Source organism: Phaenicophaeus curvirostris, chromosome 1, assembly GCF_032191515.1.
Source record: "Phaenicophaeus curvirostris isolate KB17595 chromosome 1, BPBGC_Pcur_1.0, whole genome shotgun sequence".
Lineage (NCBI taxonomy): Eukaryota > Metazoa > Chordata > Aves > Cuculiformes > Cuculidae > Phaenicophaeus > Phaenicophaeus curvirostris.
In genome coordinates, this window is record NC_091392.1 from 146,637,472 (window position 1) to 146,650,014 (window position 12,543).

General features: G+C 44.9%; 1 protein-coding gene across 1 annotated transcript; it reads right to left on the bottom strand.

Moving 5' to 3' along the window:
• Window positions 1-292: 292 nt before the first annotated feature.
• Window positions 293-8,965, bottom strand: PROZ (protein Z, vitamin K dependent plasma glycoprotein). Its single transcript, XM_069878028.1, has 8 exons — window positions 8,887-8,965; window positions 7,221-7,384; window positions 6,117-6,141; window positions 4,258-4,371; window positions 2,744-2,875; window positions 1,530-1,615; window positions 1,330-1,453; window positions 293-804 (listed from the first exon to the last, which is right to left on the bottom strand). Exons 1-8 carry the CDS (start codon window positions 8,951-8,953, stop codon window positions 293-295), a joined length of 1,224 nt encoding a protein of 407 aa, XP_069734129.1. The 5' UTR covers window positions 8,954-8,965.
• Window positions 8,966-12,543: the final 3,578 nt, after the last annotated feature.

Genomic DNA, 12,543 nt, shown 5'->3' on the forward strand with positions numbered 1-12,543 from the left:
CAACGTTTTTTGAGTTATAGGACAAACAGTCCTAGGAGACTTGAAGTTCAGTCAGTTTTTAGTAAAATAACTAGATTTACTACATCATGACTTTTACAGTACTGTGTGTCAACAGGAGAAGGAAAGACAAACAGGTTTTTCTGTACGAATTGGAGTTACATATGTATCATTGTTGCACCTTCCACTGCTGCAAGTCATGATAGAGTCAAACAGGTGTACGGGCTGCATCCAAAATGTTTCCTTGCTGTGATTGCTAGGGGTTAGGTGCTGGAGGGTTGGTTGTGTTTTTGTCTTATTTCATTTTTTGTTTAAACCATATGATATACCTTGCGGTGTTTGTGAATAGAAGTGTTTCCCAGTCAGTGTCTTCTAGTGGCCAAGATCCTAGGATACCAATCAGAAACCAAGTGCCCTTGTACTCAGCAGTTAAAAAGCTTCCTCCAGCCAGTTGTTTGTTTACAGCCTCCTGGAGGTGTCCACAAAACTGCCTGTTTGTGAGGCTTATGTTGAGTACTTGTTTGCAGTCTTCAGCAGGAAGGTATGAAACCTGCAACTCGTCACCTTGAAGTTCATCACCTTCCATTCTCCAGCCACTAACTGTACCGGCCAGTTTTGGAATTAAAATGTGTTCTGCAAAGTCTCTTTCAGGGATGCATACAGGAAGCTGGTGGTTGTTGCACTCAACATGCTCTTGGAGTCGTAGTAATGCAACATTGTTCTCGCCAGTGTCTTCATCATACCGGATGTGTATGTGTTTCTCTACAACTTGCGTTATCTTCTTGGTTCCATTTGCTCCATTAGGTCCTGTGAAGCAATGACATTTACTGCTCTTAGGAATAATTTATCAGAGACCTGAAAACTGCCTGCAAACTGACAGCAGCTGCCTAGTCATGCTGAGAAATATGTGCAGCAGCAAAACTAGAGCTGCTCTTTCTTGAAACAGCTGCTGTAAAGGTAAACTATGACTAATACCTTGTCTGCTTTTTAATGCTCTGTAGAAACACACATCATTTCAGAGGGAGGGACAAATGCCCAGCAAGAGAACTGAATTTTGGCATGAAAAGGCACCTCTAAATCCACATGGTTGAGAATATCCCGAGGTGCTAAGGTCTGAGTTGCATTTGAGAGGCAGTTGTCTCGCTGCTTGGCTTGTGGGGGAGTATTGAGGCATCTGTAGTTCTTGCTCAAAAAGATTAACAGATGCTTAAATGAGGTGACAGCAGATTTGTTTCCTTTAGTGATATGCAGCAAAAATTTTAGTAAGGGTTTTTTGTTTTTAATTGTCAATACTAAAATGTGCTACAAGAGAAAATGTGTTTGATCACCTACCAGCTCCAACCCTAATTCCAAAGTGGCTGTGCAGAAGGGCACATTCTGCTGTAGTCAATACAAAATTACTTTTTAGCAGCACTCCTCCACAGAAGCCCTTCCCTTCTGAGTTTAGCAGCAGGACCTAAGAAGATGCAAAAAGACAATAGATAGCACTGTCCGTGTGAGGCGGAGTGGGTTTCGTGAATTGCTAGAAATACCTGCCAGGGAAATCGCTCATCATGTTTCTTCCTGGTTTCGTGTAACAGATTATCATTGTCTTGAAGTCTGCCACATGCACAATGATCTAGCAAATGCAATAAAAAAAATCAAAACCTCACGCGGTAGCATTTCAAGACAACTACTGCCTTCAAATACCTTTCTGCTTCTACCTGCACCAGCTTATGAAAATTGGAATAATTGGCTTGGTAGCTGTAGTCTTAATAGTTTAGCAATGCTACCGAACGTTTTGGGTCATTGCATTAGGCTTGTAGTGACCAGATTTCACTGTGTAACTAATGAAATGAAGCTGCTTCTCCAGCCACCCATCAGCATGGCTTGCTTCCTCATATTTGTATCTTGTATCTGATTTGTGCCAAATACCTGGTAGCTGAGGCCCAATCCGGACAAGGTAGTCCCATGTTTTCCTTGTTAAAATTGTCTCTCTAGAGGTCCACATGGCTTTGTGTTCTGGTTCAAAACACAAGTGTGCTTTTCAAGTGAATATCCCTGTAATCTGCATTTGTCACGCTTTCTGCTTAGCCCTGTGGCATGGTCTTGGGTCACCACAAACTGTTTGTGGGACCAAACTAGAGTTAGTCTTAAGTAAAGCCTGTGTGAAATGTGCATTGAATGTAGACATCAGGACTTCATCACCAAAAAGCACGGCTCTGTAGCTCAGTTCCTATTTGGCTGCTCTACTTGCTAATTTATACAAGGGCTTAAGTATACTATTATGGTTTTAGTAGGCATAGTTTATAAGGGGATGAGATACCTAATGTGAGATTGAAAAACTGAAGAGGGCTACTACTACATTGATGTGGCAGCAAATGTTTCCCTTCCTTTATCAGTCTGTGAGGTGCCTGGTGGGAGTCAAGTGAACCTCATTTCCAGACAGGTCTCAGTGGACTTACTCTCTGCTGACTATAGAAGAGGAATACCTGGCCCAGCAAATGATATGCAGGATGATGCAAGTTCTCTCTGCAGACCCATGTTTAAATGCTCAAATCAAATATTGCTTCTTTTACTACTGCTTTAGCATCTTGGCTTTGTGATCCCTAGGTTCCTCCTTTTTTCCCCCCACCCCCCACTCCTAGTTTGGAAGGTCAGTAATATTCTTATCGCTTGAGACTCCGAACAGGCTGATCACATCAGATGGTGGCCTGCCCAACCCAGAACTGAGCATGTGACCCTGTACTTCCATCCTCACACCTACCTAATGCGATGCACTGCTTTTTATCCTTCCCAAGCTCATAACCATCAGCACAGGAACAATGGTAGGAATTACTTCCTGGATAGCAGAAATGGTGACATCCTTCTTTTCCTTGGTGGCGACATTCATTTTTAGCTAAACAGAATAGGCAGAGAAAAAGCATTTGGAATATTTCAGCTGGAGTTTTCTGGCATAGCTTGGGTCTTTAAAAAGAATTTTATGTCTACTCGTTTTGTGTGGAGGTGGGGAGGGACGCTGGCTTGGTTGTGTCTCCTGCTATGTTCGTTTTCCTGTTGTTAAACAGGAATGGAGTCTGCAGCTTCCACAGAGTCGTTGCAAACTGCACCTCCCTGCACTAGACTGTCTGCACCTCTGAGGTTTGGGGAGTTGTAATAGACAAGGGTCAAATTAAGCCTCACATGTGAACCCAGGAAAGAATGCCATGGATTTTATTCCTGCTCTCTTAAGCAAAACAACAAGTATCTGCAGCAGGGGGAATCTGTTGTACATGCTAAGAGGGCAGGTAGTACTTGAGGAAGAAATAGGCTAATGCTTTCTGCTTTTCAGCAAAAACAAATGCATAGCGCTTATTTCTTATGTTTGTGCTAAGAAAATTAAAATTAGCGTCTGCCAAAACTAAGAAGAAAAGAAAGTGTTAATCACCTTTGAACCACACTCAGTCAACTTTCCATAGCTGAGCAAACACTTCAGCTTCTGCGCAAAGCAACAGGAGGAACAGCTACTTGATGGTGGATCTAGCTCACAGGTGGATAAGTGGTAAAAAAAAACCCCACATGAAGTGTCTCTTTAAGGCTTATCCTGCATGTCTTAGCAGATCCAGTTCCCCAGCACTGGTCTGAGCTCTTGTCACCTTCTGTGTTCCCCAAGAAGCTGGTCACAGTCACGCCCCTTACACAGAAAATGACCCTGCCTTGCAGCAGCTGGGGCGTCTCCCTGCCCAGGGGACCTCCAAGCCGGCAAAAATACTGATGTAAGGGCTGAACCGTAAAACCTGGCAGATGTGAAAGTGTAGGATCTGGCCCAGGGTGTTTAACGGGCCAGAAAGCATCCACTCGGCTTTATGCGTTTTACACTTCCACTGAAAATGGTCCATTTTCTGGAGTCTCTCTGTCTAAGGGAGTATCTTGTGGGCGAGTGTGGCCTTGGAGGCACCACCCCAGCACCACTGCCCTGGTTCTGCAGGCCACGTGCCACTTGGGACAAGCAGCCAGAAGGCATGAGGGGCAGTGGCAGGGCTGCTTCTGGAGCCCACCCGTGAAAGGGGCTTGCTGCATCCCCAGAGAAGGGAGGCTCAGGGGGAAGAGGCTGCCAGCTTAACCTCAGAATGCTATAATGCTTCAGTAGACAAGTAGCATGGATACGCCCTACTCCACACAAGCCTGCATTTTAACCTAAAACCTCATAACTGGCTGTAGTAGGAGAGCTTTGTATGGTTTCCCAGGGACCCCCACGACAGGAGGAGATAGAGCTGCTCAGAAGCGGGGGTGATGCCTTACCGAAGGCACAGTTCTCTCCCTCGTAGCCCTCAGCACAGGTACAGGTGTAGCCACGAATGTTGTCCTCGCACAGGCCGTTGTGCTGGCAGGGGCTTGACGAGCACCTCCTGCCACCTGAAGAAATGCCACAGGAGAGGGACCAGTCACCACCACCACTGACCACACACCCATTCCCAGCACATGAGCCACTCAGAGAAGCATTGTGAAAAACAGTTTAGAAGAGAATGGGCTACATCTCACAAAACTGCTCCTTGGGAGTAATTTTAGGCTTGAGTCTCTGCTTCCAGAGGCAATCCTGTGCTCCCTGGTTGAGTAGCGTGGGCTAGTGGGAATTCCTAGTGGGGAATTGGTGAACATCATAGAATACAAATGTCTCTGATGACATTAAGTAAGCTACGAAAACATGAACTACTATTAGGCATGCACAAAACTGTTTGGAAAATGATGTTTAAAGAGAAAATAGCTAGGTTTATAAAGTTAATAGAAGAGGGTCAGGTGTGTGACCTCAGGCCGTGTGCCCTGACCGTGTACATCCATGCTAGACCAAGGTGCTGCTCCTTTAGGTTTGACTCGAAGAGACCAAGGTGGATCAGTACAAAACAGAGCCAAAGGGTGAGCCAGCAGTTAGGCTGGATGGGTGCTCAGCCTTTCTCCCAAGCCCTCTTACATTCACCATGTAGATTTATCCATTGTACCTTGGACTTTGAAGGGAAAGCAACACGCACACCAAAGGCCTAGAAAGTAAGACTTTGAAAGAAAAGATGAAAAAATTGATTTGTTTAGTGAGGAGGGGAAAAAAAGCTATGGAGATGCATGGCAAGACTCTTCAAAATGCCAGAAAAGGTATCACAAGGAGAAGAGGCAGACTGCTGTTGTGTAGAAAGATGGGGATTAATAATAATAATAATAATAATAACCCTTGAGGCTGGAGCCAGTAAGGTGTCCTGATTGTTACTTGTTTGGATGGATCAGTCTCAGCTCATTGCCCTTCTCTCTTTATAGATTGGAGAGCCTGCATGACGTGCTTAGTACAACCATCCAATGACTGAAATTGGGAGAAGTTAATCCCACCTCACAGAAGCAATGAAAGGCAAGATATTTAGCAACATTGTTTGTAACATTTATATCACTGGTGGGATTCTTCTATGTAATGGTTTCCTGGATTCAGTGCTTCAGTGGCTTCTGCAGAATAATACCACTAACTGCTGGTTTTGTCACCTCCTTATACACTGTATAAACCTAAGATTAGAAATTAATAAAAGCTATGTTGCAAACGAGAAAAACTCAAGACAAGGCATGCAGAAAAGAGGGAGGGAATAGGGCATATTCACCAGCCTCCTTGTTCAGGAGGCATCCAGCGTATCAGCCCCTCAGCTTTTACAGAATCATTTTCTGCCTTGACAGCTGCCAAGGGATGATGCAGTGTCAGCGTTCAGAGTTGGTAGTCAGCCCAATAGCTTTTAACACTGTTTTATCTCACTCAGGTTTAACTTTGCATTTGAGAGGTTTTGCTGGTGAAGCTGTGCTGCTCTGTTGTATCAGCAAAGCAGACTTTCTCAGGTTCCAAGTTCTTTCAAAACAGCCTTAAGTTCAGGAAAAGAAGCAGCCTATTTACTAGGATAACATCTACTCACCTTCTGTTATTTACTTTGCAGTCTTAAATGGTTTTTCCTATTCATTATTTTTTTAAACATTTCACATCAACACTTTTCCTCCTGCTTTGCTACATGACAAGTAACAACTGAGTGTTTCTTGTAGAACAAACTGCTAGAGACTCTCAGAAAACCAGCATTGGACTGAATCATAACGTTCATAGTTGGATACTCCTATGAAGGAGAAAACTCAAGAGGCCAGCTTACCATAGTAGACATCCCAAAACATTTTCTGAAAAAAAAAAAAAAGGAGGGATATCAGATCTTCATTCTCATATAGCATCCTAGTCCATAAATATTTTGATAAAACAAAAAGCATTATATAAAAGATTATATACTATGGTCTAATATTTCCAAAGTTACTCGACTGCAAATTTTGCCCTGCCAGCAAAATTCAAATGATATGGGAGGAGGTTTACATCCTGCTCATTTTATTATTTCTTAAGCTATAAAAGGAAAGAAACACTTTGCAAGCAAGAGAGAAACAACTGAATCCTTTAGCAATATAGCTTCCTGGGAAAACTGGCTGGCTATTGTCTCTTGGACATGGAGTGGCCTGGGAAGTGATCCCATCCCATCCCATCCCATCCCATCCCACTTGCCCCACAGCAGGTGCTGCTGGAGGCAGAGAGGACATCAGAGAATAGAACTGCAGGTCATTAACAGTGGTCACCAGCACCAAGTGTCCCGCTTTTCCCTGGGAAAAGCAGCTGTGCTGCTGTTTTCCCTGAGGGGACACCTCTCTTTGCCTCTTGTACCTCCTTGCCATCAACATTCCCCAAAGCATGGGAACCTCCCAGGCAGCCCAGTGGCTATTTCCCCTGCTTTCCCTGCAAACACAATCTACAGCTGATTTCCTATTAAAAGAGCACAGCATCTGGCTGTACATGTCAGGAGGGCTTCTTGTACAAGGGGACTTGCAGCCGCTGACTAGATGAGCCTCTTGTACAGGTCCCATTACTTGCTGGTGCATTGCTTCCCTCCATCCCAACACCCCCTTGCTCCTCCTCAGCCCCTAAGGGATGATGAATCTGTATTTCTGTGTGTGGTCAGGATGGGATAATAGCCATATACTTTCACAACATGAGGTGCAGGACACACAGTTTTCAAGAGGGGACTTCAGAAGTGTCAGAGTTGATCTCTGCATCCCCATTTGGACCACTGAAGACACTTTATTTCCACATGCTGAGGAGGAAAATGCAAAGACATGGAGAGAAACACAAAAAAATTGAAGCAGGCTGTGGGGCTGTATTTGATAGTAAAGGACAAAGGCAGTAATTTTTATTATGCATGCAGGAAAAAAATACTTACAAGCATTTCATCATTTTCAAATACTTCCCTTGCTTCCTCACGTGTACATCTCTCTTCAAGGCATTCCCTTTCCAAGCTGCCTTGGAGGACCTCCTCGAAAAGAAGGGAATTGTCACGCCTCTGTCGCTTCATAAAATTGTTTGCATCTTCAGTTGATATAAACACTGGAAGATTGTATGACAAAATGCTAAAGTAAGTACTTAGATTAATTTCCTTGTATATTTTTACATCCTTTTATTAAAGAGAAACCCTTTTGGCTGATTCAGGGTTTCAGCTGTGTTAAACATCCATCCTGAAAGAGCCCTTCTTTCTTAGTCTACACTGAGCTGAGGTGTTGTGACCTTTTGCTTTTGGTCAGTGCCTGATTTGCTCCCAAGTGGGGAGAATTTGAAGCCCTTCCTGACACTTTCATCCTGCACCAGATACACAGAGCAACCTTGTTGTGGCACTGCCAGGGAAAGTGGGAAAGCATTATCATAAAGGTAGAGGCTATTTTGTAAAACTGCATGGGGATTTCAGATTCATCAGTAGAAGTGAAAATGACTTGTATTAATTTGTGATGATGGAGACAAACTGATGTCCTCCAGTCTTAGTTCACAGGGATTTTTTTCCTGTGAAGCAAAACAGTCAAATGGCTGAGTTCTCAGACAGTCGATGCTGTGCTGGAGCCTGTTGAGTTTGACATCAAGCAGTATGTGGCTGCGTGGGTCAGCATGTGTTTGTCAGGTCTCCTGTGCTTGGAAAGTAAACCCATTGGGACAGAAACTGTTTTTTTTCTGAGTTCTATACCATGTTTGGGGGCCCAGTACTCCTAGGCACAAAGGTCGAAACAATCAATAATATTAAAATTGGAAAAAGTGACAGCAATGGCAAAATTATTCTGAAAGTGCATTACAAATGTTTTGTTATGCTTTTGAAGGATATGCAATAACCAACAGGCTCCCATGTAATATTAAAAAGGAAGGAAAAAAAAGCTTCATGTTTGTGTTTTGCAGTTTAAAAAGTTATCTGACACCCTAATGCACATTTCTGCTGTGCAGTGCTTTGGATGCATCCAGCGTAACTGGCAGCACGCTTAAGCTGCTGCCAGGGGCATTTTGACCTTCTTAAGTGGTCATCATCTTTTTCTGCCTTACCCAGCTCCTCCTTAATATTGACTAACCATGGACAATTAATACAGAAACGTAAATTTCTTCAAGCTATAACAAGGATGCATCTCAGCCTCATTCATATGACTTACTTTCATTTCAGCAGCAAGCAGAAATATAAAACAAAGTTCTCTTTAATATCTGGGACACTCTTTAAGAATGATAAGAAAAGACAAAATATCTCCCTGGTATAAATGATGGTAATTCAATATTACATTGCCATAGTAACCTACTGCATTTCAAGACCTGAGGCTATGAGCAAACCTGATGCAGTGGAAGTTGTCCCTGCCCATGGCAGGAGGATTGGAACTGGATGATCTCTGAGGTCACTTCCAACCCAAACTAATATATGATTCTGCGATATGATTCTATGAAGTGTAAGGAAAATAAGGAACAGTTTTCAGTGGTGTCACTCTGTGCTACAAAATAAACACAATACAAGATACAGAATTATTGGTGCATTTAGAACAGCGGTAGCAGGGATCAGAATTAAAGCCGCAACAAAACAAAGGCCATACCTGTCTGCTCTGTCTGAAGGAAAAGGGCAGAGAGAAGAAACAATATTGTCCGGGAGCACCTTGCCATTGCTACCCTGTGTGCCTAATGGCCGCCTGCCTGCATTCCTGCAGCTCCTGGGGGGAAATGTTGAAGTTTAAAGTCCAGCTCCTCATGAGAAAACAAAACCTCTAAGGGCAAAGCCTGGCCTCAATGTCAACATATGAAAAAAAATCAAAAAAACCTGCTTAGTGGTACAACAGTGCCCCTTCTCCTAGTGCTCTGGATGAAGGTAGAGAGGATTCGCCAGCTCTGCTGAGAGCTGCTCCAGGGTTTGGGAATTCCTCTCACCCCCCCAGCCTTCAATTACTGTAAGAGAAAATGTGGGCCGATGAACAGTGTGAACCTTTCTTCGTACCATATCAAAGCACAAGCTGGATGATGACTACAGGGATCAATTTGATGGCGCGATTCTTGCATACACTGTCCCCACAAAACCTTTTCTAAGGCTTAGCTGCACCGGTCATATCCCACTGGCTTTTGGAGAAATCAAGCATGGAACTTCACCCGCAGGGAAGTATCGGAGCATATATGACATTTTTCTTTTCACTGTTAGGTTTGTACTGTCCAGCCATGAAGGAGAACTCTTCTGGGAAGTTCTTACTGACTTCAGGATCGCGGTTACACGCAGGCACACAGACTGTGAAAGGAGGCGTAGAGTGAACAAGAACATCTCCCTGGGCTGCTGCGCTGCGCACCCAGCAGCTGGGGCAGCCCTCCTGCCTCGCCCAGGATGAGAGCAAGGATCCAAGCATTGGTTTGCATGGGTTGGGCTCTGCCCTGGCAATGGTGTCACAAGGGTTGTTTAACTCTCAGTACAGGCAGGCTCCTGGGAAAAGCAAGAAATGATTTCTACAGCTGGAGCAACAAGCAGTGAGAGGAAAACTATTATTTTCACCCGAGTTAGAAACAGAAAGACTATTCTGTGTTTTCATATCATAAATTCCCAGCTGTCTGTTATTTGAATATGCAATTCTTGTAAGGAAGTATAATCGATCTGAGCATTCATGGATAAAGCCTTAAATAAAACTTCACTTTACATCAACTGCAGTTTTAAAACCAGTTTCAGTGAGTACTGAGGCAGATGAGCATGGCTGAAGCAGACCACATGCCTCGCCAAGGCCAGCCCCTGCCAGCCCCTAATTAATTCAGTAAATAATCAACCTCCACATTAAAACTGCATTTTGTGAGGTTTTTCCTGCACAATCTCTGCCAGGATGTTGGTCTGGAAGTTCACTCAGAGTTAAAACCCTCCTAATGTCAAGCATGACTTCATTCACAGTCAGTTTATAACCTTATGTGCTTATATTTCCCTCTGTGTCAAGCTTGCTTTAATAAATAGAGCTCTCCATGCTCTCCTCAGTTCTCTGAGGCCATCAAGCCCCAGGGCACCTCTCCCAGCTGGGGGTTTCTTGGCTGGGGAATGAGGGGCTGTTGCCAGCGGTCACATCTGGTGGGTTCTGGTGTGCTCAGCCAGCATGTTACGTGTCCAGAAACCTCTGTGGAGGCTCACCTCGCTCTCCTCACTTTACACAGCAGTGGCTGCCTTGCTTCTCCGTATTCCACCAGCCAACATCCCCATGGGATTGCCTGCCAGTGGAGCTGCCACTCTTCACCCCCTTTAGCTCCTGCCTACTTACCTTTACCTTCATGTGACAAGAAATCTTGCCCTGTGCACACACAGAACAGCAAGTCTGGCTCCCTTAGGCATGAAAAATAAGTCACCACTTGATGTCAGCATAGGCCTTTGCAGAACTGAGCACAAAAATGTGGATCTGCAGGTTTGTTTCTTCTGTGAAACAAGCTGTTTACATTTTGCAAACCTGTGTCAATTAACAAACTCTTGTAAGCATAAGGTAATTATTCAAATTAGTTTAATAACAACAACACAGAGCTTCTGAACCTGTATTCCCACTTAGTTTACAAGGTCATTTTTTTTTGGTACTGTGTTTTAAGCAAAGTGTTCCTTGACTGAGCCGCTGTGTCCTTGGGGATGGGCCACAGTGTACTCACCACGTTAGGGTACTGACGTACCATTTTCTGTGTTGATATTATTGCAACAGGTCTTAGTTCTTAACTTCCCCTATATTACAGAAAATTGCATAGAGAGAGGGTTTTAAAAGGGCAGTCGTTTCCTTGCATGTTTCTTTTTATAAAAAATTATAGGGACTCAAGACCAGGTTGAATGAGGCTTTGAAAAACCTGATCCAGTGGAAGGTGTCCCTGCCCATGGCAGGGGGTTGGAATGAGATGATCTTTAAGGTCCCTTCCAATCCAAAACATTCTTTGTTTCTGTGATTCTTTCTTCATTCATTTAATTATTCCAGTGAGCAGATGGAGATGTGTTTCACTAAGGAGTCTCGTACTCCTGTTTCCTGCAGCCCCGCTTAAGGATTGCCTTGTGCTTGAAGGGTTACCCTTTTCAGCGTGAAGCTTGCACGCTGTGTCAGATGTGAAAATTGGGTTATCTGGTCCTGCTTTAGCAACTGGTTCCTGTGGAATTGTCCCTCTCCACAGCAGGGCAGCAAGTCAGGTGAAGCAGGTTTGCAGACGAGCTGCGCAGCCAGTGATGGGGACAAGCCAATGCCACCTACCTCATGCTGTGGGTCCTGGCTGGAGTGGGGGCTGCAGTAGGGACAGCTGTCCTGGGTAACTCTGTCACTGTCACATGCTTTTGGGAAGCACACGCCTCAGCTCGTGAAAGGGGGCAGCAATTATTTTCCAGAAAATGTTGCCCTGGCACTAAGCAAATAACAGAAGCTGATGACTGGGCTTGGAGCCACGTTTTCCCCCTGGGGTTGTCCTCTTGACTAGCAGCATGCAGGTACTAACATGTGGTTAGTTGTGTGTCAAGGACATTGAAGATAGTTCAAAGTGAAGCAGAAAGTCTATCCCCATGTCAGCCGATGCAGGGTCCAAAAGCAGGTCCAGCCTTCCCTCTCCTCCTCCTCACCGCTCTGCAGCCACTTTGTTCCAGCCCTTGATGGGGCTCTGGGGACTCACAGCTGCTTGCTGCAGTAGGGCAGGGAGGAGGAGGAGGAGGGACAGGGACTGGACCTATGAAGAGCACCCCCCACCCTGCTCCTGTATGGCTGTTGCCAGACTCCAACTCAATGCAGGGGCGGAATAAAACTGTAGGATGTGTTTTCTGTGACGTGATTAGAGATGCGTAAGTTGGCGGTTGGCGAACTAGCAGCACTCAACTCACTCAAGTGGGGCAATGTCAGGGGCCCCACCAAGCCCGTTTGTTCTGAGCCATCTGTGCTGCAGATGGATCTGGCAAGTTTCTTGCCTCTGCCTCGTCTCCTGCCTCATTTTTCCTCTGGCACAGTCCTCAAAATGCCACTTGCTTCCTCTGTGCTCTTTCCTTGCTCTAGGTTACCCAGAGTCACAGCTGGCAGGGTGAGGAGGTACAACAGGCACGAACAACTGATGTACTTGCAGCCCTGCTCAGCCCACCCTGGGCAATGCCTGTCCTCTCCCAGGTTGCACAGGGCAACAAAGAGCTGCTGAATCCTGTGGCCCTGTCATTGCTTTTGCTAATGCCTCATGGTTATAGAAAGCCACCTCCTCATCCTCCGTGTCATCATATTCCATGCGTGTCACTCATCTGCCACTTC